Source organism: Artemia franciscana, chromosome 10, assembly GCF_032884065.1.
Source record: "Artemia franciscana chromosome 10, ASM3288406v1, whole genome shotgun sequence".
NCBI lineage: Eukaryota > Metazoa > Arthropoda > Branchiopoda > Anostraca > Artemiidae > Artemia > Artemia franciscana.
This window is the reverse complement of record NC_088872.1, coordinates 40,069,404-40,093,330: the sequence shown is the minus strand read 5'-3', so window position 1 is coordinate 40,093,330 and position 23,927 is coordinate 40,069,404. Positions and strand designations below refer to the sequence as shown.

The 23,927-nt window shown below is 35.2% G+C and overlaps 2 protein-coding genes across 2 annotated transcripts; one reads left to right on the top strand and one right to left on the bottom strand.

Annotated features, from left to right (window-relative positions):
• Positions 1–109: 109 nt before the first annotated feature.
• Positions 110–23,919, bottom strand: LOC136032187 (F-box only protein 21-like). The gene is made up of 4 exons (XM_065712386.1): positions 23,664–23,919; positions 18,280–18,488; positions 3,191–3,343; positions 110–322 (listed from the first exon to the last, which is right to left on the bottom strand). The coding sequence occupies exons 1-4, from the start codon at positions 23,869–23,871 to the stop codon at positions 227–229; spliced, it is 666 nt and encodes a 221-aa protein (XP_065568458.1). The 5' UTR covers positions 23,872–23,919; the 3' UTR covers positions 110–226.
• On the top strand, positions 9,200–10,178 carry LOC136032188 (protein obstructor-E-like). Its single transcript, XM_065712387.1, has one exon. It carries the CDS (start codon positions 9,450–9,452, stop codon positions 10,113–10,115), a length of 666 nt encoding a protein of 221 aa, XP_065568459.1. The 5' UTR covers positions 9,200–9,449; the 3' UTR covers positions 10,116–10,178.
• Positions 23,920–23,927: the final 8 nt, after the last annotated feature.

Here is a 23,927-nt window from a genome sequence, read left to right as displayed (position 1 = left end):
ATCTTATCATAAACAATAAATTAGTCGAGTCTGTTGTTTATTTTAAAACCTAAAATATTTGAAGTTGCCTAATATATGGCTCAGTTTTGACAGTAAAAATCATCGTGTCTCATTTTCCATGACCTTTAATTAAAAAACAAGAATTATCACAGCATTTCAAACGTCGACTATGATCCCTTAATCTTTTCAAAACCTTTTTGTACAGAACAATCATAACTCATAAAATTCAATCTAAGGGATAGAGTTCTCGGAGCCAAGGTCGCGGGATATACTGAGCACCATCATAATTTTCAAAGTAGATGTCAATTAACGGGTGATAAACCTAAAATAGAACAAGCTTAATAAATAGTACATAGCCATACATATTGGGGAGAGGTGCATTTTTAGTCACTTCACTGGAAAAAAGTAAGCAAATGAAACAGAGAAGGTTTAGAAGTACGATCAAGGAGATGTTAATGATGGTTACACAAAAGACTGATGGACCCTCTATACTTACCTCCCTCATTCAACATATTTTATTCATGAAACGTAACCCAATGTTTGAAAAATTGACGTTAGATGCTCATAGTATACATAAGACTCATAGCCTTCAAAAATGTAACTTGCAAATCTTGGGAGCTACAGCCAACAGTGCATAAACAAGGATAAATGTTAAGCTAATCCATTTGGTATAGGCTTTTTTAATTCGACCTTAAAAGTGCATCACAAGCTTTCCTAACGCAAACAGTGCGCTTGTTACAAAAAAACAAAAACAAAATGAAACAACGTAACATGTTGTGTTTACATATTACTTAGTAGTTTACCGGACTTTAATATTTTTAACACAGTTTCATTTCACGCCATCTTTTTACATACAACTAGTAAGTTTATGCTTTATCTTCATCGAATGTAGTAACAATGTTAAAATCTTATATGACAACGGAACTTATGACCTACAAGTTAACATCAAATGCACTTCGAGCATGTTGAAGAAAACTGCTTAGTTCGGAGAGCACAGGAGTTCTGAGCTTCCTATTCGATCGGAAGTTCTAATAATTTCAAAAGCCCATATAAAAACATAGAAAGTAAAAACATTAATATAACAAACTACTGAAGTAAGACTTTAATAGGGTCGAATAAAATCAAGTTTATGAGGATCCTTTCAAAAGTATCTCAAGGACATTAAAAAATTTCTAAAGCTCGAACACTCAATTTTAATGCGTTAACTCAAAAGGAGTTACTTAGCACCTGGTCGAATGTTCCTCACAGTCATTTTGGCCTCATCCTCAAGTTTGGAGCCATTAAGAGAGTCTTGAGGAATATCACCCTTCCTGATTTCAATTTGCAACTAATCCGTCTTGGAACAACTACCTTAATAAGATCCTGCTCATAAAAACTGAGAATATTTTTTTGTTCCAAAAGCCTTCTCTCATCCAATTCTGCCATCTATCCAAGCATGTATAGAAAATGGGAAGTACCCATTGCCACCGAATATGACTAGCCGCTTTACGCTTGGACACAAAAGACTTATACCAGATTACCACCCCAGATTATCAAGAATAGAACTTAAACCGAAGGCTGTAGCAGCACACAAGATTAACTAATCCTTTAAAGAGAACACATTAATACGGTATATGTGACTGTTTTTTTTACGAAGACCTTCCATTTATCTCCGTTAAAGGAATCTCTTCATGTGCCATCTTGTATCAAAGCGACAAGACTAACACGCAGACACAAATCGCACTGATTGACCTATAATAAACTTTCTGAGATTATGTACTTTATGAGACTAATACCATATAGCTTTAGGTTAAGGAAGGTTAGGGGACAAGATTGCCACATCCTTACAGCTAAATATGCGGACCTCTTACAAAAAGTTACGAAATTTGGGCCTGATAGTCCTTAGATATATCTAAGGATATACCTAATATAAATTAAACCCTTCCAATGAAACTTTAAATTACCGTAAAAGAACCAGTTACTTTACATGGACTGAAAATGTCTTCTCGGACAAAATTTTTCATCGCACGGCAGTATCTCTTCAAAGTTTGTGGAAATTTTATACTAGGCATTTTAGTAGTTTTAAAATCACTGGCTATATCAGAAATGTTTCCCTCGGTACTCGATTTTTAGCAACCTTTTACCTGGTAGCATTTTCGCCTTATTTGGCACAGAAATTGGTCTTAGGGACACAAATTTAGCAAAAAAATGTTTTTTTCGTGCCATCACCAATTTTCTATTGAAAAGAGAGCTAGAACCCAAATTCATGTTTGAACAAAATAATTTCAAGAAACACCAGTTCGACAAAATCAGACTAAGAGGAAAGAAAATAAAAAGAAAAGGAAAGGAAAGTGACATATCCTTGACTAGCTTCATAACAAAATAAAAAAAATCGCATTCTTACAGACAAAGGCAGGAAATTCCTTTCTGAGGTACTCAGACACGCTAAATTTGAGGATGCAATATTCCTCATTTTTTTAAATCCTCTTTTTTTTAGGAGGAGGGGGGACTTTTCTTTTATAAAAGGATTAGAAAGATGACTGTTTTTATCATCTTCTAAAAGTCAAATGCCTGCATGGGAAGAATCTTTAAACCACTAAATTTTCTTTTACATATTAAGATATATTTTAATTAAGTTACCCCTGACTATTTCAGGAAATCAATGACACACTAAACTTTCTCTAATATGCTAAGACATATTTTAATTTCAACGAATTAAAACAGTGAACAAATGCTGATGATTACAGTTTCCACTGACAGAATAGCAAATACTAAGAAAATTTTTAGTTACGAAGTTACTAACAACAACAAAAATTAAATGCAGAATTTCATGGAGAACCCTAGTAATAAATAAAAATACATAGGAGCAAAATCAATTTCTTGCTGCGCAGCTTCTAGCAAATCAGTGGTGCAGATTACCAAAACATTTAGCCCACCCCTCCGCCTTTTTAGTAAAAAAAAAATGACGAAGTGCCCCTCTATAGACATTATTAAGTTATCATAACGCACCTATCATTTGATGTGCAGGTTCCAGAAGTGTCCAAAACTTAATATAGAGAAAAAGGAAAGGTACAACCAAAATATCTTTTCAAAGCGTAAGGTGTATTAAGATTCAGTAGTTGATTGACCACTTCGTCTCTCTCTGACACTCTTACCCACTTATATTGATATTAACAACAATATCAACGTCTTCGCTCTCTCACCAACTTACTTTGACATTAACAACAACATCAACATCTTCTTGAGGAACGTAAACCAGTTGAGGAGTGGGTCTATCTCTGGTGTCAACTAAAATTACAAAATGAGGTTGGTCTTGCCAATTTGAATCAAGTCTTTCTCTTTGTCTGAACCAAAGCTCAGGGGCCTGAAAATAATCTTAAGCTAAAAAACAAAACAAAAATCAAAGGGTAGGCATTATACTACCAAGCATAGTGTAAACACTTAAATCGGAATCTGTATTACTATAGCGCGCCTGTAACGGCAAAGTACACCTGCATATTACATAATAAGGTTTGTTTACTTTTGGTTATATGTGGTAGGGATTGTTCGCTTTTGATTGTTATGTAATAGGGTTTTTTACTTTTGGTTGTTACTTAAAAGGTTTGTTTTCTTTTGGTTGTTACGTAATAGGGAATGTTTATTTATGTTGACGATGATGCAATCAAGCGTGACTTGGTATATTTGTTGGGATTGACGCAATCTTACATGACATGTTAGATCTCGAGGTCCACTAGACAAGCGGGCAGAGCCTAAGTAATGTGGAATGTTTGCTAATGTTGAGAGTGATGTAATCTTGCGTGACTTAGTAGATTTATTCGGAATGACACAATCTCGCATGAATTGTTTCTTCAGGGGCCTGTCAGGAATCCCCTCTTGTAACTGAGGAGGGCAAACACGTGGGTGTTACATAATGGCAGTGCACAAGTGACAGTTACGTAATGACGGCATACCATGACTAATGACAATGTACACGTGGGATCTTACATAATACTTAGCAGATCTTTCTTTCAGGGCGTTTTTCTTTTTTTCAAGAGTTTTTTTTTGATATTTCATTTTATTTCAAGACTTTTTTCTCAGGGGACCTTTAAATTTAAAGGATTTTTGTCCCCTTTAGGAATAGAAAGAAATTTTCTCTCAATGGCAGGGAGTGCTAGATAGCTGGACCAAGATGATGTTATGTTGGTTCAGGGAATACCTTCTATACCTACTCTGTGCATGGAGAGTCACTGCCCGTTTCTAGAATGATTAAATGAATCTTATATTTCAAACCCTGACCATATGAGAGAGCAAAAAGATCCCAATGCTATTGATTTTCGCTCTATTAGATGCACCTGCATGCTACATTCCATAAACTTAAATCTTGGAATTAGCAAAACCACATTTTGAATGAGCCGTAAGTATTACGCATTATGCAGCAGATGCATCATAGTAGTGAATGCTTTTGAGGTCCCATGACATCCCTATCCCACCATTCCCGTGACATCAATTTGGAATGACGAGGGTGCAAGAGGTTGCTGTGTGCCATCCATAGTTTCCCATGATGGCGTGAATTAGCTTGGACTAGCTTGTTCTACAGCTTAAAGCTAAGCTGGGATGCGTTTAACGAATTCTTTGACGAAGGAGGGGGATCGAAATCTCGAAAATATATCTTAATGTGGGTTAAATTTACCTCTAACGAAATTATCCAAAATACAAAGAATAATATTATTCAATCATGCGTTTGTCAACCGGGAATGCATAGCTTTAGTTCAAATAAACGAGGCATTTTCATTAAAACTTGGGAGGTGTTAAAGAAGTTTTTCAACTGTGGGGGGGGGGCTGAAATCTAATATTGAGTCCAAGAAACGGGACATTTTCATTAAAGGCTCTCAAAAATATCTCTTAATGTGGATTAAGTTTTACTCTAGGGGGATTATGCGAAATACGAAGAAGAATGTTAGGCAAATGTGCGCTTGTCAACCAGGAATGCATAGTCCCGGCTCAAACAAAAGAAGTATTTTCATTAGAACCTCTCAGAAGCAACCGAATGCACAAAGTGCTTCTTTTTTCTTTGTTTGCGTGTTTCATTTACTAGCGAGAAGACTTATTGTGAAGTCGACCTTTTTTTATCATTACTATTATAAGTAATGAGGCTTCTGCTACAACTTACGTTTCATTCAAAATATGATTTTGCTAATACCAAGATTTAAACTAATGGAATGCAGCATGCAGGTGCATCTAATAGAGAGAAAATCAACAGCATTGGGATGCTTGCATACTCTCATAAGGAAAGGGTAGGAAACATGCGAATCATTCTATAAAGTGGGTAGGGAATTCTCCGTGTGTGGAATACGCTATTATATAGAAAATATTCCCTTAATCAAACTAACATCAAATGTTTCTTGGTCCAGCTGTGTAGCGCTCTATTCCATTGAAGAAGAGAAATCTCTTTTGATTCCTATAGGGGACAAAAATCTTCGGAACATAAAGATTTTCTGAGAAAAAAGATTTGAAAGAAAAATCTTTTAAAGTATTAAGTAACATCCCACGCGTGCCTCATCAGTATGTAACACCTCATGTATGCGCTGTCATTGCGTAACCATTAAGTGTGCACTATCATTACGTACCGATCACGTTTACGCTGCCATTACGTAACTGGCATGTGGGCGCTGTCATTACATAACACCCATGTATGTCCCCTCCTCAGTTCAAAGCAGGGATTCCTCAAGGGCTACTGAAGAAACACGTCATGCAAGATTACATCATTCCCAATAAATCTACCAATTCACGCAAGATTGCATCACCCTCAACATTAATGAAGACTTCATATTACGTAAGCTCCCCCGGTTGACTAGCGGACATTGAGATCTAACAGGTCATTTAAGATTGCGTTGTTCCCAATAAATCTACCAAGTCACGCAAAATTGTATTACCCACAATATAAGTAAACATTCTCTATTATGTAATAGTCAAAGAAAACAAACCTTATTACGCAACAACCGAAAGTAAACAAACCCTATTACACAACAATCAAGTGTAAACAAACCCCATTACGTAAAAATCAAAGTAAACAAATCCTATTATGTAACATATAGGTGTACTATACCGTTACAAGCGCATTATAGTATTGCGTAAGAACCAGGTGCGCGTAATAACGTCTTGAGGGGCTAGAAGATCTATTAGTATATCCCCTATGGGCGTACCCGGAGACCTTATAGCAACACTACTCTCTCAATTTCTGATCTAATAAGCCGTCTCCGACTCTGACCATGAGGTGGGAGTGTAGATGAAGAAGAGACCTAAAAGCCTAGAACCAGGTCAACTAAGTTACGAGTACGGCCATATTTTTTTCTTAGGGAAGGAGTAGAAAATGCTACCAGCATTTTTGTTTTTAACATGATTTATATGGTGTTATTTCTAATTGTCCTACTTTTATGAATCTTTTAATATCTTGCTGTTTCTTGTTTCTAGCATAACTTGTCTGAACGCGTGAATCAACTTTTTTTCTGGATAGAAAACCATAAAGTATAGGGTTAAATGAAAATACAACGAATTTTTTGTTCAGTAAAGGGCTGAAAATTGTTTTTGAAGGAACAAAAAATCTAGCGGAAGCGGTTCCATTCCCCCAGCTCCTTGCCAATTGACGTCCCGGTATAGAAACTGGAGATCCATAACCATTAAACCGATAAAGTCCCATGGCTGCTTTAGATTACTAACCAAAACTGAATAAAACAGTATTTTTTCTAAGTTTTCTACCATTAAACCGATAAAGTCCCATGGCTGCTGTAGATTACTAACCAAAACTGAATAAAACAGTATTTTTTCTAAGTTGTACCCCCTCCCAGCCCCAAGGGTTGAAAATTTGAAATGAGACCAATAAAAGTGGGCACACCACCAAAATATCAGATGTAAACTCAAGTAAAATATTAAATATACTAGAAATGAAGCACTTTTTTCTGCAAACTTTGTTCGCAATAATTATCACACAAGTTTCAACCATTTGTAAAACTTATATTTGAACGGCCCGTGTAGCTCTATGTTGCAGAGAATACGTCTCATTTGGTTAAGAGATGCATCTAATTTTGTTAGTATGGCTACTACTTTTGGATTGTTTCTAAGAGCACTAAGACTTTTCAATTTAGTAATAAGATTATTCGGTACAGCAAAATTAATCAAATTACTAACCAAAATGACACATCTTAAGTGATTTAGGTAGATCGCGTCATGAAAATAATTGTTACCAGACGCTACAGCTTCTTTAAATATAATCCTTTTATTCAGGAATCCAAGGGAGGATATTTAATTTGACTTATGAACTATTTTGAACAAAATGGCTATCTCCAAATTTGGATCCAGTGCATTTTGAGGGCAAACGGCATATTAGGGGGCTGGTTGCCCTCCAATCACTTTCGACTCTTAAAAGAAACACTACAACTTTTAACTTGCAATCGAATGAGTGACTGAGGATTAATCTCAGTCCCAAATAGAAATTTTTAGCTTTCTAGCATCGATTTAAAATTACTAACAGAACAAATTGCATCTCAATTAGACGTACGAAGAGCCTTACTCAAATTGATTACCAGAAGATTGGGATTCGTTAGAAATTAAGAAAATATTAAACCAGAAATTAGGTGTAATAGCATATGATCTCGTTCTCCAAACCTTTAAATACAAACGAATAAAGCAGTGATAGAAATTAATGTACTGTAAAAAAGAAGTAACCACTTGCGGTAACTTTCGCTCTCAAAACGTCAATTTTTCAGACTTGTAGGCTAAGCAAAATAATGCCAACGAACCAAAGCATACTTTCAATTTAAGAAAAATTGAAGAAAACACCCTGCAGATGATATGAATAAAAAATATCGGAAAACAAAGTAAATATCTGATGAGGCAGATTTTATTGGCGTATACAGTATGACATCTTCCTATACGACTTGCCGCCATATGTAATTAAATCCTGCTCATCTCAGCAGTCATAAAACTCAACTGCATATAATTGAGCTTTTTTTTCTTCTTACCAATAGCAATGCCGCGTGAGGGTAGTTTTAAATTTTTCTGCAAATTTGGAAATATTTTTTGGAAGTACCCCCTCCCCCGTAAGATGATTCAAGGGCCCTCCGAAATGAAACTCCGTATTTGGCACGATAAGATACCAACGAGAGAGCAAATGGAAGATTTAAAAACAAAAGAACCTATCATGTAAGGTATTCCACATTGAATGTGTTCATTAAGATTAATCATTTTAAGTTGAACTTTTGTTTTCAAAAAAGCTCCTTTTGAAAAACATATTTAAATAGTAGCATTAAAATAACCAATAAGAAAGATTCGTCTCACTGTTTGTAATGGAGTTGTGAAACTCCATGAGTTACTTATTTAAATATTTAAACTAAGACAATACAGGACATGCCACGTGCTGTGGTATTGCAGAAAATATTATTCATTCTCTTCTTCGCATTTTCGGTTCGGTTGTCTTTAAAAGAAGAATTACAAATTGTTGCGAAATTGAGCTGGAAAGCACTTGCTTTTAATTAAAAAAAGGTACTTGTGTATTACTCAGAACACAGTCAATAAGTGAAGTTAGGTTCTTTCTTGAAACAAACTACGATACAGGTACATTTTAATAAAATATTTTATATATAAAGGTGGTTAGGTTAGGTATTTGATATAATGCATCCCCCCTTGTGTACAAATATATAACCCAAACTTTTGACAAAGCTAATGAAATAAAACAAAATATGATGAAACGATAATGCTTTATTAGGAAAATTGCAAAATTACAACTTAGAATTATATACCCAGAACGTAGAAATGTCGTTAAGAATCGCATTAAAAGGAGGTCTTCCTTTCTGCCTTTACTGCCGCTCGCCACATGCACTCTACTAAGTATGACTGTAAATGATGGCAGGATGTACCTCGGTGCCATTTATTACGCCACCTTACAATAGACTTAATATATAACCACATTCTCTCTACTTTTGGGTAGAAGCACCGGTTTCTGGGTCGACAAGTTGTTTGCTTCATGAAAGAGCACAACTTCACTTATTGAGTGTGTCTAAATAATACACAAGTACCAAAAAATTATAATTAAACTATAAGCTATTGAAAAAAATATAGGAATTTTTCAATAAAGAGCATTCATATTGCTTGATTACAATTGACGCTGGTAGCCTATTATTTTTTTTTTTTTATATATAGAGCACAACGAATTACTATTCTTCTTAAGATTAACATAAATCCAATACACATTGGAGGATTCACGGAAAGGCATATTACAATCACGTTAAACATTTATCTGGAAGTCAATTAACTTCCTATGAAATCAAGTCAGTTCAGCGTTAATACCGAATTAAACTTACATGAAATTAATTGCGAACTAATTAAAACCAGGAAGTATAGTTATGTTTAGCCACTTTGGGAATTACCAAATTAAACTACAAGAGCTTACAGGAGCCAGAATTGTTCAGATTAAGTCTAGCATTACTAAGTGAACAATGATGCTAAAATTATTGACAATTTTATTGGCGTGTGTAGTGGCTATAGTAAAGACAGCAGTTCCTTGTGAACCTAGCAAGTTTCCTTATAAGGTTGCGGACTCCAGTCAGTGTGACAAATACATTAAATGCCACAATCAGCAAGCAACAGAGGAACTGTGCGAAGATGGGTATGTTTTCGAGGAGTCAATCCAAAACTGTGATTTACCATTTAAAGTGGACTGTACATCACGTCCTACACTGCAACCTCCACGGGCTGTAGGAAACTGTTCTCGTTTGAACGGAATTTTCCCATCAAATAAATGTGATGAATATTTGTACTGTCAAAATGGCGAGGAAAAAAATATCAAATGTGACTTGGGTCTTGTGTTTGATCCAAAGCAAGGTGTTTGTGAATTTCCTGATATTGCGAGGCGTCCAGGATGTCAATCAGAAGATATTCTAAATTTTAGATGTCCAATTAAGCCAGAAGATGAGGAATACCGTTTTGATGATCACGAACGCCATCCTCACCCCAAGGACTGTCGCTATTACTTTAAATGCATGAGAAATGGGATGCCTCGACTTGGGGGCTGTAAAACAACTGAGGTATATAATCCTGAAATAGGAGTTTGTGACTTGGCGAAAAACGTGAAAGGGTGTGAAAATTACTATAAGGATGTTTAAATGTATATCTTGTTTCAATTTCCGCTCTATTTATAAAGAATACACGGTTTGTTTTCTCAAAAACATTAGAATATTTTTCTTTTAGGTTCGTTAGGTTATTCGAAGTTTATTAATAGTCAAATGTCAGATGCAAAAAAGTTTATGTTTTTGAATGGATTTTACTAAACTATGCATCAAATTTGTATATCCACAAAATGACGAAAATTAAAACCATAGGAGAAAGTGTGCCAAATCTGAAATTCCAGGGGGGGGGGGGAACAGTCCACTGTACCTACTTCTCTCTGCAGTATGTATATTTTTCATATGGGTGGTTCGAGAAATAAATAACGAACATTAGTAAAATATTCAACCAATTATGAAGTCTAGTGAAAATTTGTTCTTTTATATGACAAGGGGGATGAACTATCCAGTCTTAAGGTTTATGGCGAAAAAACTTTTCCAAAGACCTATCAGGCTATGGACTTGTGATGGTTATACGTAATAAAAATTGTGTAGAATATACTTGCATAATAAAGTTCATACTGGCTTGAAATAAGGACTGAAGATTCTGCTGAAAACGAGGGCTCTATTTTTTCTCGCAAAGACATATCGCACCTTCTTAGCAGGAATTTATTTCGAGGGTGGGCTAAACGAAAAAAAAAGACGAGCAAAAAAGGGAGTTGCATGAAGAAAAAATACGTGGAAAATAATTAGGTAAATGGTAAAAGTATGTATACTTCATACGTATACTTCTCCTCGTTTATGAGACTATATTATAATCAAAACGATTTCAGGATGGAAAATTCACCTACCCTAAAGGCGCCTCACAGGGTTGTCGAACTTTTCATTTCAAAATGACATTTCAGGGATCGAAAACCTAGGTTGGTTTTTTTTTTAGAAGATAATAGTGTTATAAGTATAGTAAGTAAGCATAGCAAATGACATATACATTAAGGTACCGTATCTCTTCTTGCACACCGTTTATATAAACTGTCGTCACTGGTAAGTTCAGAGACGCTGAGAAAACGGCGTACGTTCCCTTAAAAACAGTACTGCAGACTTTTTTTCAAGCAAGAAAAATTCTAACTAACAATTTTCCTGCCTCTTTACATTTACATGATCTGTTTCTTTCTTAAAAGATAAAATTTAAATTAAACAAATATACCTGACATGTCGCTATAATGCGCAAAAAATAAATCCTCCATGAAAATACCAAAACAAAGAAAAAATTGTGTTTTGGGTATTGTAATCCATTCAATGAAAGTAGAGCTTACTTTTTCAGTGCAAAATGACCTGCTTCAACGAGGGTGCTTGTATGATACATCCCATTCTGATTTCAGATACTATCATTGCAGTATAGCTACCACACCACCCCTCCGAGACAGTTTTCACAGAAAACCCTTTTTCGATGTATCTGGACTTACAATAGAGGACTATAAATATATTTGAAACGTTGATAAAAAAAAGTGTCTAGTATCACCTGGTTCCACCCCAAAGTAAATTTCCTGACTTTTCTCATGAATTTTCTCCCTCCTCCACCCCTCCATCTTTTGTGCCAATAAGAATTTTACTGAAATCTTGTTTGTTATAAAAGAAGACATTTTTCTGCAATGAGAAGAGAGCTATCACCCCACAGCACCATTATTCAGGCTTAGTTCAAATGAGGGGAGAACAGAGATTAATTCCCACCTTCGACCCTTTTCTATATTTATCTAAAGATCCACAGATAATTGACAATTTAAGCATTAAAATGGACACTCTGAGGCATTTGGATCCCCCTCCCACCTACACAATGACCCATCGTAGTACATTATATTGCAGATCATCAAGTGAGTCAGCTTATTTAAATAAAGCTTCAATTTGTCTTTATTAACCATTTATCTTGCATAGAATATGTGACTTTTTAGGAACAAATGGGCCAATGTGTAGGATTAATTTCTCTGAAACTGAGAAATTCAATATGCAGAACTTTGGTAATTTTAAATCGGCTATCACAAGAGTTTTCAATCGAGAGTAATTTGGATCTCTTTGGGGTAGCATCTTACTTTGATGTCACATAATGGGAAAAAACACTTTCCCGTGGCACAATTGTTTCGGCTATTTAAAAAGGAACTAGAGCTTCCAATTGTCGTTCAAATGGGTCTCTCCCTCTTTTCAAAGGTCCACTGGTTTGATAAAATCACCCCTGAAAAAAAATAAGTGGGCACGCCTACGTGATCTTTCTTCTGGAAAATAAGAAGCAAAGTACGACATTTTGAGCTTAAAACCTCTCTAATGGGGTTCCTTGTTATGCTGAATTTGATAGCGTGATTTTCATCAAGGAAACTCGCCTTTAAAGAGTTGTTTACCCCATTTTTTTAAAAACAGGTAAATTTTCTCAGACTCGTAGTTTGTGATATATAACTTTAAATATAATAGATTTTATACACTTGAAATTAGTGTAAAAGCCAAATTTTTTCGATGTATAAGTTCAAATAAAAACTCAGTTTTTCAGAATTTCGGTTGCTATTAAACCGAGTCGCTCCTTAATTACGGCTCGTTACCACAAACTGATCAAAATACAGATGTCCCACTTGGATTCAGATCACCACTCCGCTTACTCGTTTTGTAGGCCCAAGAGACCATTTCACCAATGCGTCTGAGCTAACATTTGCTTCCTATTTCAAAAATATCCAATTTCAAGGAATACAAAATGAAAATTATCTTACGTCAAAGTCATTCTGAACGACATTTACTGCTTCGAGTGAAATTTCCAAGCACAAATTCAATTTACCTGTATTTTTCACTTTGCCAATTTTGCTTGTCATTTAAACTGTACGCAGTAAACACGATTATTCTCAAAGTTTATTTTTAAAAAAATGAACAAATAAGTAAAAAAAGACCGCTGAAGAAGTGGTTTTTTTTTCAGATTTTGGATAAATAATAATCTTGAGAATATGACCCAGCTTTACAAGCATCAGCCTTAAACTGAGGTAGTGAAATAATAAGTATTACCGCACATGGTTAGGAGAAGAGGCAACCAATCTCATGAATTAGCTTTTGGAGGCTATTTATCAAACAAAAGGAATCCTACGTTTCGTATAGACTAGGAGTTCCCAGACTTTTCTTTCTCATAGACAAATTTCAAAATTTTCCTAGATCCCCTGCACCTGAATTTCTACCGGAGATTCTTCTTGCGGCTAAGTTTCAACAACAAATTAACTGTTTTCGAAAAGGAAAGCGAGAATTGATTAGTTAATCATTTAATTGAGTGTGCCGTGCGTGGAATGCTAGGCGTTTCCCTGGGAAAATCCCCCCCCCCAATAATTCCCCCTGGATAATTTCAAATGTTCGTTGGAAGGGACATTGAAAAGCTCTTATCACCTGTTTAAATCAGAGGCAATGCTAAAGCGTTGCTTATAGTAAAGAGCCCTAAAGCTTTAATGTATTATTGTTATTCATTTATTTATTTTTTCCCAGAGGCACTTCATATAGAAGAAATGATCGTATAGACTTCAGAGGGAGTTCACTCGATTGCAAGTTGAAAGTTCTAGTACCTCTTTTACGAGTCGAAAGTGATTGGAGGGCAAGCAGTGCAAGCCGTTCGCCCCCCCCCCCAAATGCATCGGATCCAAATTTGGAGATAGCCATTTTGTACAAAATAGTCTATAGGTCAAATAACCATGCTCCTTCCAGCCCACGGGGCAAGGGCTATAAGCTATGCAAGGTGCTCATTGTCAACATATGAGGTTATTTTTATTAAGAAAAAGGGCACGTTTGATCCTGGATCTCCAAAAAAGCTTAGAGTATTATGCTGAAACTTTTAGGAAATGTTGAGTGGGATAACATACACAGTCAAAACACGCTTTGTCCTTGGTGTTGTGAAACGAGAATATCAGCAATATCTAAGCAACGGTTGATGTACTAGGTTGAAACTTTCAATGTATGTTGAGGGGGGAGTTGAAGACAGATTAAAGGGCAACCAGCCCCCCTACCCATCCTTCGCCTTTTTATTCATCCCCTCTCCTGGGTCTGCAAAAAGGTCAACGGTATAAAGGTAAAACCTTTAGAATATGTTGAGAGGAATATCAAACAAAATCAAAACACTATATGATGGAGGACTATCAAAAAGTTTCAATAGACAAATCTAAGGAATACTAAGGGTATTAAGTTGGAACTTTTGAATCATATTGAAAGGGGAGTAAAAGTCATGTTGAAAAAGAAACGGAAGCCAATCGCCTCCTCCTCTTGCCTTTTTAGACGTTTCCCCTTATAATGATAAAATTTTAAAAATCCGTTTTTGAAAATGGTTCCATAGGACAATGGCTATGCCTCCGGGGCTGCAATGAGCCCTCAGCCCCCGAGAAAGGATTGTAAATTATCCAATTTGTCCAATATTAAAATATAGGATTTGTTGCAGGAAGGTGCGGAATGTTTGGCCCTAGGTGTGTCCAAAAAGACTAAGGGCACTGAGGTGAAATTTTGAGGAATGTTGAGCGATAAGTTGAGCTAAATCCAAAGACACTATCTGCATCTAAGTAATAAAAAAAGGCATATCTGCAATATCTTCACGTTGTTCTTGCGATTCCTCGGCATGATTTTTTTCGGTAATTGTGTTGCGAGAGCAACACTTTGGTTTTGTCCCGTTTTTTTTTTCCTATGCCGCCGATGTCGGCTTATTCCTGGAAACTGGTAAGGGTCTAACCTGTGCGGTTTTTACGAAAAACGTGGACCTCAGGCCGTATTGATGAATATGGCATTACATTTTTGGAAAGCTCCGCACAACTCTTGCCTGGGGCCAAGAAGGATGGTTTTTGCTTGTCCACGAGCCAGAGCCTATGGGGTGCGAAGTGAAGTGGAGTTAAGTAGCCTATGTCAGAGAGGAGTATCTGAAGTTGTGCAGCCAAGCTTTCGTTTCATCAAACCATGTTTCTGCTTTCGTGTGGAAAGCTCCGTTCTAGCAGGCAAGCAGGCAGGCACCGCTTTCAAATTGAAGATGGACTAAAATCTATAAGTGTTAAATATATGCGGCAGTTACCTGGCCCCACAGCCAATATATCTTCTTTGAGTAATAAATAGAAAAATTTACAGAAGCAAAAAAGCGGCATTTTCCCACGGGTCCGAAAGTGCTGCCGTGATTTCGGCTGGGTTTATCATTTGTTTTTTCGGACTTGGGATTGAGGTAGAGAAATGTTATCAGATGTAGCTCTTGAAATTCAAAAGTTCTGTCATTGCTAAGGAAATTGGAGCTTATCCTTTGCTCCTTTCTAAGTGGTGACGTTAGAAAGTTGGCCTACGGCAAAAAAATCAACTTTTGAACTAAGACAAATAGATTTTTTTTTCGACGGCAATCGATAGCTCTTGATGAGCTGATCAAAGTATATGTCATCCATTTTTTGGTACAAAAATTCCTTCATGAGATATATTAGTTTGAAAGTTTCAAGGGGTTGACAACTTTAGTAGTAAGGTACACACTGAAACCAAAAATAGGCCGATACCAATTGTGAGACATGTAGGGGACTTGTAAGGAAAGGTCGGCTGTTAGCTCATAATCATCTTCGGCAGTGAGGGGGTTGCAAATTTTTCTATTTGGTGTACCTATTATTTGTTTCCAGTGTATTTGATGGTAAGACAGAGTTGGTTCCAGCTGTAAGACATGTAGGGGACTTGTAAGTAATAATCGTCTGTTAGGCTACAATCACCTTTAGTGAAGAGGGGTTTGTAACTTTTGCTAGTGGGTGTAGCCTACCCATACTCACTGTAACCTAGAATTAAGTGTCTACGCAACGGGTGCACACGATAACGTAAAACAACGAGGCAGTTTCGTAATAATTAATAGTGTCATCTATTTTGATGCTGAAATGTTACGGATAGCTTTATAATACCAACTAGATCATATAAGATACTGTTTCAATTTTTCATCCGTCACGATGTCTACGATTGATAAGGATAACGTTCAACTGGCTGCAAAGTCAATTTAGTCCCATCTTTCGGTATTATCGATAGCTCGTGATGAGCTGATAAAGAATATGTCATAGTAGTTTCTTCATAATTAATAGTGTCATTTATGGTATTTTGATCCTGAAAAGTTACAGATATCTTTATAACACCAACTGGATTATATAAGATATTGTTCTAAGCTTCCATCCGTCACGATGTCTACGATTGAAAAGGATAAAGTTCAACTGGCTGCAAAGTCAATTTAGTCCCTTCTTACGATATTCTTTTGTTATTGTTGTTTTTTCAATGCTGAGGAATAGCCTTTGATCATGTGATTACTGATCGCGTTCTTCTTTGAATGTAACGTTTTAAAAGCTTCGATAGGCTGACAACTTCAGGGTTTAACCGATAGCAAAGAAACAAAACCAAAGTGTTGCTCTCACAACACTTTTTTCGGCGAAGCCGGACAAAGGTTGCCGCAACACTTCACGCTGCTCAGGCAACTTAGGTCTAGTATCTCTTTGAGCCGCAAGCCTGTTTTCACGTTGCTCTTGTGATTCCTCGTGCGACACCGAGCAAGTGAGCGAGTCAAAAGTGAAAATGAAACACAAATAGACATGCCGATAGAAGAACAGTGGCATTGTGTCAAAAATGAAAATGAAGAGCAAAGACACGCGCAGTTAGAAGACATGCTTTACTGTTTACTGTTAATTTTGGTAGAAGCTGCGGCAGGGTAGATAACTCAAACAGAACAATTTAACAACCATCCTTAGGCATAATGTAGGTTCTAGACCCATTCCTAAACCTAAATAATAGTTAAATTCTAGTTTAGTGACTTTTGACTATCTTGGAAAGGGGTAAGATTAAGAAAATGAAACTTTCAGGGATGGGTCTAAAGGCTGAAGTATGCCCCAGGAAGGTATGTTGAAGTACCTACCTCTACTCCCTCTCCCTCTAGAGGGTCCTGACCTTTGATGACCTTTAAAAGTATGTGTGTTATAAAAGTGAAACCTTGCAAAAACGTTCTGCTTGAATGAAGTACAACAAAATTGTTTTTAGCTTCACAACTTTGCTCAATCCAAGTTTATAAGATTTTAAAGATATGCAAATACATTTCCTAAATTTTGGAAAAACATTGATATGGCTCAGGATTCTACTCATAGGAATTGTATTTTTGAGAACTAAAGGCAGAGAAAAGGCAACTGGTAACTGAAAATTAAGGTAAAATGTTGTTTTGTCAAAATTTCAATAGGTCATGTAGGCAAATGTAGGCAAATGTAGGCAAACCTGTCATGTAGGCAAATTTCAGGGTCCTCTAGAGGGAGAAGGAGTAGAGGTGGGAACTGCTACGAACATTAGGAACAACGTCTCCATCAATGCATAGCTATCAAAGGGAGCTATTTTGAAGGGGATAACATTGACATTTGGAATAAAAACCTTTTTTTAAAAAAAATCAAGCTCATTACTTTTCTAATACACCTCGTATGAATACGCAGACTTGTCGCATTTGGTAAGTTGCAATAATGGTCAGACTAATGGTATTTGGTTCCATATTATGTGAACAAAAGATTTCGTCTCATTTCAAATTAAGTAAGGTAAGATTTATCAAATCCTTGTGAGGTGTTACAAATAGAGAGAAAAAGGTGGTGACAATGAGAAAAAAATCTTTATACCACTTTTTTCAATCTGTTTCTAAGGAGGTGTCCTTCAAACCACTGTTGGAGGGGTGGAAATTTGTTTGGTCAACCTCAGGGAGGAGTTTTCCCAATCACAGCCCCCACTCTCATCCCCGTGGGAACAGCTATACAGTTAGCCTAAGTTCGTCACTTAAAGGTAAAACCAGCAACAAGGTAAAAAGACAGTAAAATCGTTATATATATATATATATATATATATATATATATATATATATATATATATATATATATATATATATATATATATATATATATACAAAAAAATGAAGAATATTAGGGATCATTATATTTCTAGTATTACATTCTTTCTCTTTTGTCGAGAATGCTTCGCCATAATTATTCAAAATACTTTCAACCCATTTTAGAATAAGCTGACCTTGAAAAGGATGTTCTTGCAGCCATTATAAAATTAAGGTAAATGATTTCATATAATTCTAACTGTTCTTATATTTTTTATAGAAAGAGGAACAAACCCCACTCTCATCTCCTGGCTATGTTACTGCAAAACAAATTCCAGAAATAACTTTGTTTCCAACTAATCCCATATTTAAAGAACAAAAATGACCAACCTTGGCGTTTAAATCCCAGCCAGTAACAACACCTCTGTATTTCCACTTCTTATGCTGCACAACTTGCCCAACTCTAAGCACCAGACTTTTTGGTCTGATATTCCTTGGTATCGTTGATGTTCCAAAGGTATCACTAAACTTCTTACTTCTATATTCAAGAACTTCTTTTGCTGGGGATTCCCCTTCGTCATTGTAGTCAAATTTGTTGCCTAAATTTAAACAACAAGACTAATGAACTAAAATAGTAATTGAAACTAGCAGCCAGAAAACAAAAATAGTATGTAAACTGCAAACAATAGTAAGTAACATTTGGCTATTTAAAAGTATCATAATATTAGCCAAGAAGTGAACCAAACTTTCTTTTTCTTTCCTTTATAGAAGAGCAAGCGTCAAGGTTTCCATCACTGTTTCCCCTGTCCCAAGAACCCCACTTGCCTGCTTTACACCAGCTTTGGCAGGCAACATTCGTCCCTCAAAAGAAACGGGAGAGTAACCTAAGACTCGCCAGCTATCAGCAGTAACTAACCCTTGTCTGTCACAACTGATACTAACAATAAAAACTTCTTTCTCCATTCAGATTGCTCCTCAAGTAATACGTTCTAGCACCACGGTCAGCACTTCAAATGTCCAAGGAGATTGAACCCTTGGTCATGATTTTGGCTGCCATTACTGGCTTCAATCCATCCAATCTCGGCAGCGTATTCCACAAATTACCCTGCATCATAGTCACACAATGGACAGGCAGTGAGCTTTTTACTAAACAGTGACTTAATTTACATTTGGCTAAACAGTAACTAAAATTAGCAATACTAAGCCCCAGACTAACAAGATTAATACAAAACACTAGGGTATATAGGAGTGTCAATATTAACGTTAAAAGTAAAGATTACCATCTAGTAATGTCTTGAGTTAGTTTAGGGCTGAGATTTAGGAAGAGTAGCTACCTTCCAGAGAGTTATGACATTGATAAACTGCAAAATTAGACTTTCAGAAGAACTTTCTAAACAAACATAGATATGAAGCTGGAGAGTTTAAAATTTGACAATACAGAATACGGATGGAGTAATTACACGAAAATATTTTATGAGGTAGAAGAAGATGCCATAGGGATGAAAGTTAGAAAATTAGCTAGGAATATTAGCAAAAACGCTTTGCTAAGGATCAGAGAGAAGATGTTTGTAAAAGAAGTTTCTCAGCAGTAGACCTTACAAGAACCAGGGGGAAGTACAAAAAGTAGAGAAGGCATTAAAGTGTCAATTAAGGAGATATGACGTGGAGGTCTTGGAAAAATTGCTGATGATCTGGAGGATACCACTAGATGGCCTAATAGTAAGATTGCATTAGCAAGTTGGAAAATTGAGATGCGTTGTCCTCAGACGGTTTGGTGCCGAAGAGATAATTTGGAAGTGAAGGAAGATCCATTTCACACGAAGTCGTTAGAGAGTTGTAAAAGGAATGGAAAATAATATGGCTTCAGGGGCTGACAGCATGAAAATGGGTTTCAAAATATGATGATTGCGGAATTACATATAAATTATGCTACTGAAGATTATGAATACAGTTTATTAAAAAGAAGAGGTGTCTAGCAATTTAGGAAGAATTTAATTAAACCCTTTTATAAGAAAGGTGATAAGAGGGAGTGCAATAATTATATTAGCTCAAATTCTATAGCATGACGACACTTATTACATTAAGAGATGGTGTAAATAATGTTTAAAGAGGAGAACTAATGTGGTTTTAGGAAGCAAAGAGGATGCGTTGACGAAATTATCATTCTTAAATTAATAATTGAGAAAGCGACTGCCTGAATTATCAGACCTTTTTACTCCGTGGTTCCAGATATTAGAACAGGCCTTTTATTCAGCTGACAGAATAGCTTTAGTGGAAGTCTTTATTGTTGTATGGTATACAAGATAAGTCCATTAAAGTGATTAATACAATGTACAAGAATAGCTATAATGCATTTAAGGTAGGTAGTGAAGTTTGCAGTTTGTGCGGTGTGAAATCACGGGTCAAGCAGGGTCGTGTCCTACTCCCGTTTACATGGATTGTGTTGATAGACTTTGCCAAAAAAAAAAAAAAAAAAAAAAAAAAAAAAAAAAAAAAAAAACCAGCAAAGGCTATTGAAGAACATTGTATTAAATGGGAAAGTAAAACTCTCCTAAAGTTAGATTACACAAAGTTTTTACGGATATTATCACAACAACAAACTAATCTTTAACACTTTTCATAGTCCTACAGTAGCTGTGATATTAGTAACTTTCAATATACAATTAAAATTATCTTTAAAACTTGGACATAAAAACAATAAGTTTGATGTCCTTACATACCATATTAAATAATAGATTGATTTATCAGGTAATACCTTGGTTTCACCTAGTATTACTCAATATGAAGAAGATATCAACCATAATGTAAATTCTGGAAATCCAGTTATTTCTTTCTGCCAAACAGAGAATTTTTAGTTGTGATACAAACTCTAAAATAGGTCTGTAGCCCTAATACTAATAAGATTTCTTCACTTCAAACTTGTCTACAAAATAATCATGAAATGTCCTTTTCAGACCCAATATGACAGTCAATCATTGAACTGAGCTCATTGTGCAGAAGTGATGTCAAATTAAACAAAAAAAAAATTAAATAGAGTAACAATCTAAAAATACTTTAGCCTACTTTTGTACTGTTAAAAGTGTTCTTAAAAGTTTTATTTTTACCATACCAATAATCTTATATTTTTTTGTATTTCCAGTAAAGCACTAGTATTCTGTAATTCTACAAACATAGGGAAATATCACTAGTTGATTTATTTGCACTGATTTTATTGATATATGTTAGATAGATTCTAAAGTAATAATTTTTGTTTGTTTTAGTCTTCAACTTTGCTCTTTACTTCCCTCAGAAAAATTTAGTTTTTTTAAAAGTTAATCATTGAAGAGCCAACAAGAATCAAAGGTAAACCCTTAAGAAGAGCTAGACAAAGCCCTAGGATGTGTACAAAGCTTGCTGTTTTTGAGGGTTTTCACTATTTTTTTGCTCATTTCTTATCAACAGTTGGTGCCAAACGAAACCTAAATTTTTAAAAAGTGGGTCGATTAATGTATTCATCTTCTAGCTAGCAAGCTATTCAAAAATTAAACTTCATTGGATTCTACTATTATTTTGTTTAAATTGCAACTAAGGTAAAATTTCAACTTGCAAAACTAGTCTTTACTGTTTAGGCTTAGCCATGTACTACACCTAGCACACAATTTTTTAAAATCAATTTTAAGTTCTTGTAAAGAGGGCTTGGCAGAATTCTAGATAAGGGTCTTTTGTCTATCTTGGAATGTAGTTGATTTAGGTGAATGAAACTCTCAGAAATGGGTCAAGAACCTCAATGGACTCTGGGTTAGTATTTTGAAGTACCTACCTCTATCCCTTCCCAAATACTAATAAGAAAAGGGTAAAGATAGTAGCTTGTTAACACATTCTTGGATACATTTTCTAATCAACTCATTAATGAGATGGTTAAGAAGTAGACATATCTTTAGACTCAGAATTTCATACTGGATTCAAATAAAACATTCATTTGCATCAGAAAAGAACTTTATTCACATGCCCTTAATTGAAAAATATAGCCTACCCTGATTTAAACATATGCAATGAATTCTCCATAAGTCACTTTTTTCCAAATTGATCTAATAGTTTGTACACCATTCTATGTAAACAATTCAAGCAAGGTTCAAGTAAGATTAAAGTTTACAAAGTAAAGTTAATTCCTTATGCAGAAAAATCTGAAATTTTATTAAGGATAAAATTCTGATTCTAAAGAGATGTCTATTTCTTAGCTATCTCACAACTGAGTTAACTGAAAAATTTATGCATTTCTGTGGTATATTTTAGGGTCTGCATACATTCCTTAAAGTTTCATTTATGAAGCTCAACTATTTTCCTAGATACAGAGAAATACCTAAGCTAGAACTTTAATGGATGTTTCAACAATCAAGAACTTATCCTTAAAATACTATGTCTATTAGAGAAAGCATAAATTTGTAGCTGATAACAAAATTAGCTATGATGAAAGTAAATAGCCTAGATCACCAGATGCATTTTTTTTTTATGTTATCTCATTATTCACTAATTACTTCAGGGGATACTATATTTTGAGCCCTTAAAGGGCTTAAAGCAGCTTATATTAACAGGGGCATAATTTGCTATGGGACAGGGAAACATGTTAAGAAAACAATTTTTACTTCAGAATATACAGAAGTATCCTAGTTAACACATTTTACAGCAGGACAACCTTTATCATCACTTCTTTCACTGTTGTATATTTTATTAACAAAATTCTGAAAAATAAACATGTATTCAACTGCATTTTTTCCATTTTTCAAATAATCTATAGATGTAACTAAACACACCATCTAATAATTCCTCACACAAAAAAACTATTGATAGACAAATACTGGTAAATTAGGTTAAGTTGGGTTGGATTAGTTAGATGGCAGTTGGGTCTTTGTTTATAAACAATTTTAAAGACTTATAAAAAAGATACAAATATTTAAAAATGTGACAGACAAACTGGAAATACAAGGAAAATAGTGAAGATAAAGATCCCTCCTCTACAAAATATTTTAACCAGGATTATTTTGCATATTCTGAAGTACAAATTGTTTTATTAAATGTTTCCTTATGTACTGGTAAACCCCAAGGCTTATACCCAGACTCTTTTTGTAATACCAGCAAATCTGTTTTAAAATGAAATTTTACTTTTAAAAGTAAGGAAAATAATAATCACTAGGGTAAGGTTTATATTAACAGACTATTAAGGTAGCTAAGAAATAAACTTACCTCTATAGGCCTAGTCAGAATTGCATCCTGAATCCAAATTTGGCATGCATTTGTTTCAGAGATGAACTTTACCCTCACCACTATATATACAAATTCAGGGTTGCACATTAGTGGGGTGGGGGACAAAGTTCAAACTTACCTCTATAGTCAGAATTGCATCATGAATCCAAATTTAACATTCATTTGTGTCAGAAATGAACTTTATCCCCCCCCCCCATTTGGAAACATATACCCTGAATTGGTATATAGAGGGGAGGTGGTTGAGTTTATTTCTGATGCAAATGCATGTCAAATTTGGATTCAGCCTACAATTCTAACTATAAAGGTAAGTTTATTTCTTAGCTACCTAAATAATCCATTAATATAAACCTTAGACATTGAAAAAAGGTACCAAATTCCTATGTATTCACTCTCATCCTAGCTAAATCATGTTGTCAGCTAGAAATTTACCATTGTCAGGAAACTGACTACATGTTTTCCAGAAAGAAAACACTGATATTAAGGCTTGAAATACAACATAAAATACAGACATCTTCTCATTTTACCAAACTAACCTTTGCTATTTCTATACAGAACTTCATCCTCTCTGAAAATATCTTCAAATTTTGAGTTAAACCATGTCTTGAACGACCCAGCAACACTATGTAAATTTTGTTGGTCAAACTTAAAACCTTGCTGTGATGCTAAATAATACTGAAGGGGAACAGCAGAAAATAGCATGGAAAGCTGAAATATTTCTGTCCAGGTTAGTGAAGTGAGCATTTTTCATCGACCATGCTTCAATACTTCAAAGTTACCGCCGTAACGAGCCATCTTTT

What these genes read in the sequence shown, in the direction of transcription:
- LOC136032187 (XM_065712386.1), bottom strand. Translation starts at nt 23,871, where the DNA reads ATGCTCACTTCACTAACCTGGACAGAAATATTTCAGCTTTCCATGCTA. An exon ending in GCTGGGATTTAAACGCCAAG is followed by an intron (nt 3,344 to 18,279) that starts GTTGGTCATTTT and finishes GATTATTTTCAG; the next exon opens with GCCCCTGAGCTTTGGTTCAG. An exon ending in ATGTTGTTGTTAATGTCAAA is followed by an intron (nt 323 to 3,190) that starts GTAAGTTGGTGA and finishes GTTCTATTTTAG; the next exon opens with GTTTATCACCCGTTAATTGA.
- LOC136032188 (XM_065712387.1), top strand. Translation starts at nt 9,450, where the DNA reads ATGATGCTAAAATTATTGACAATTTTATTGGCGTGTGTAGTGGCTATA.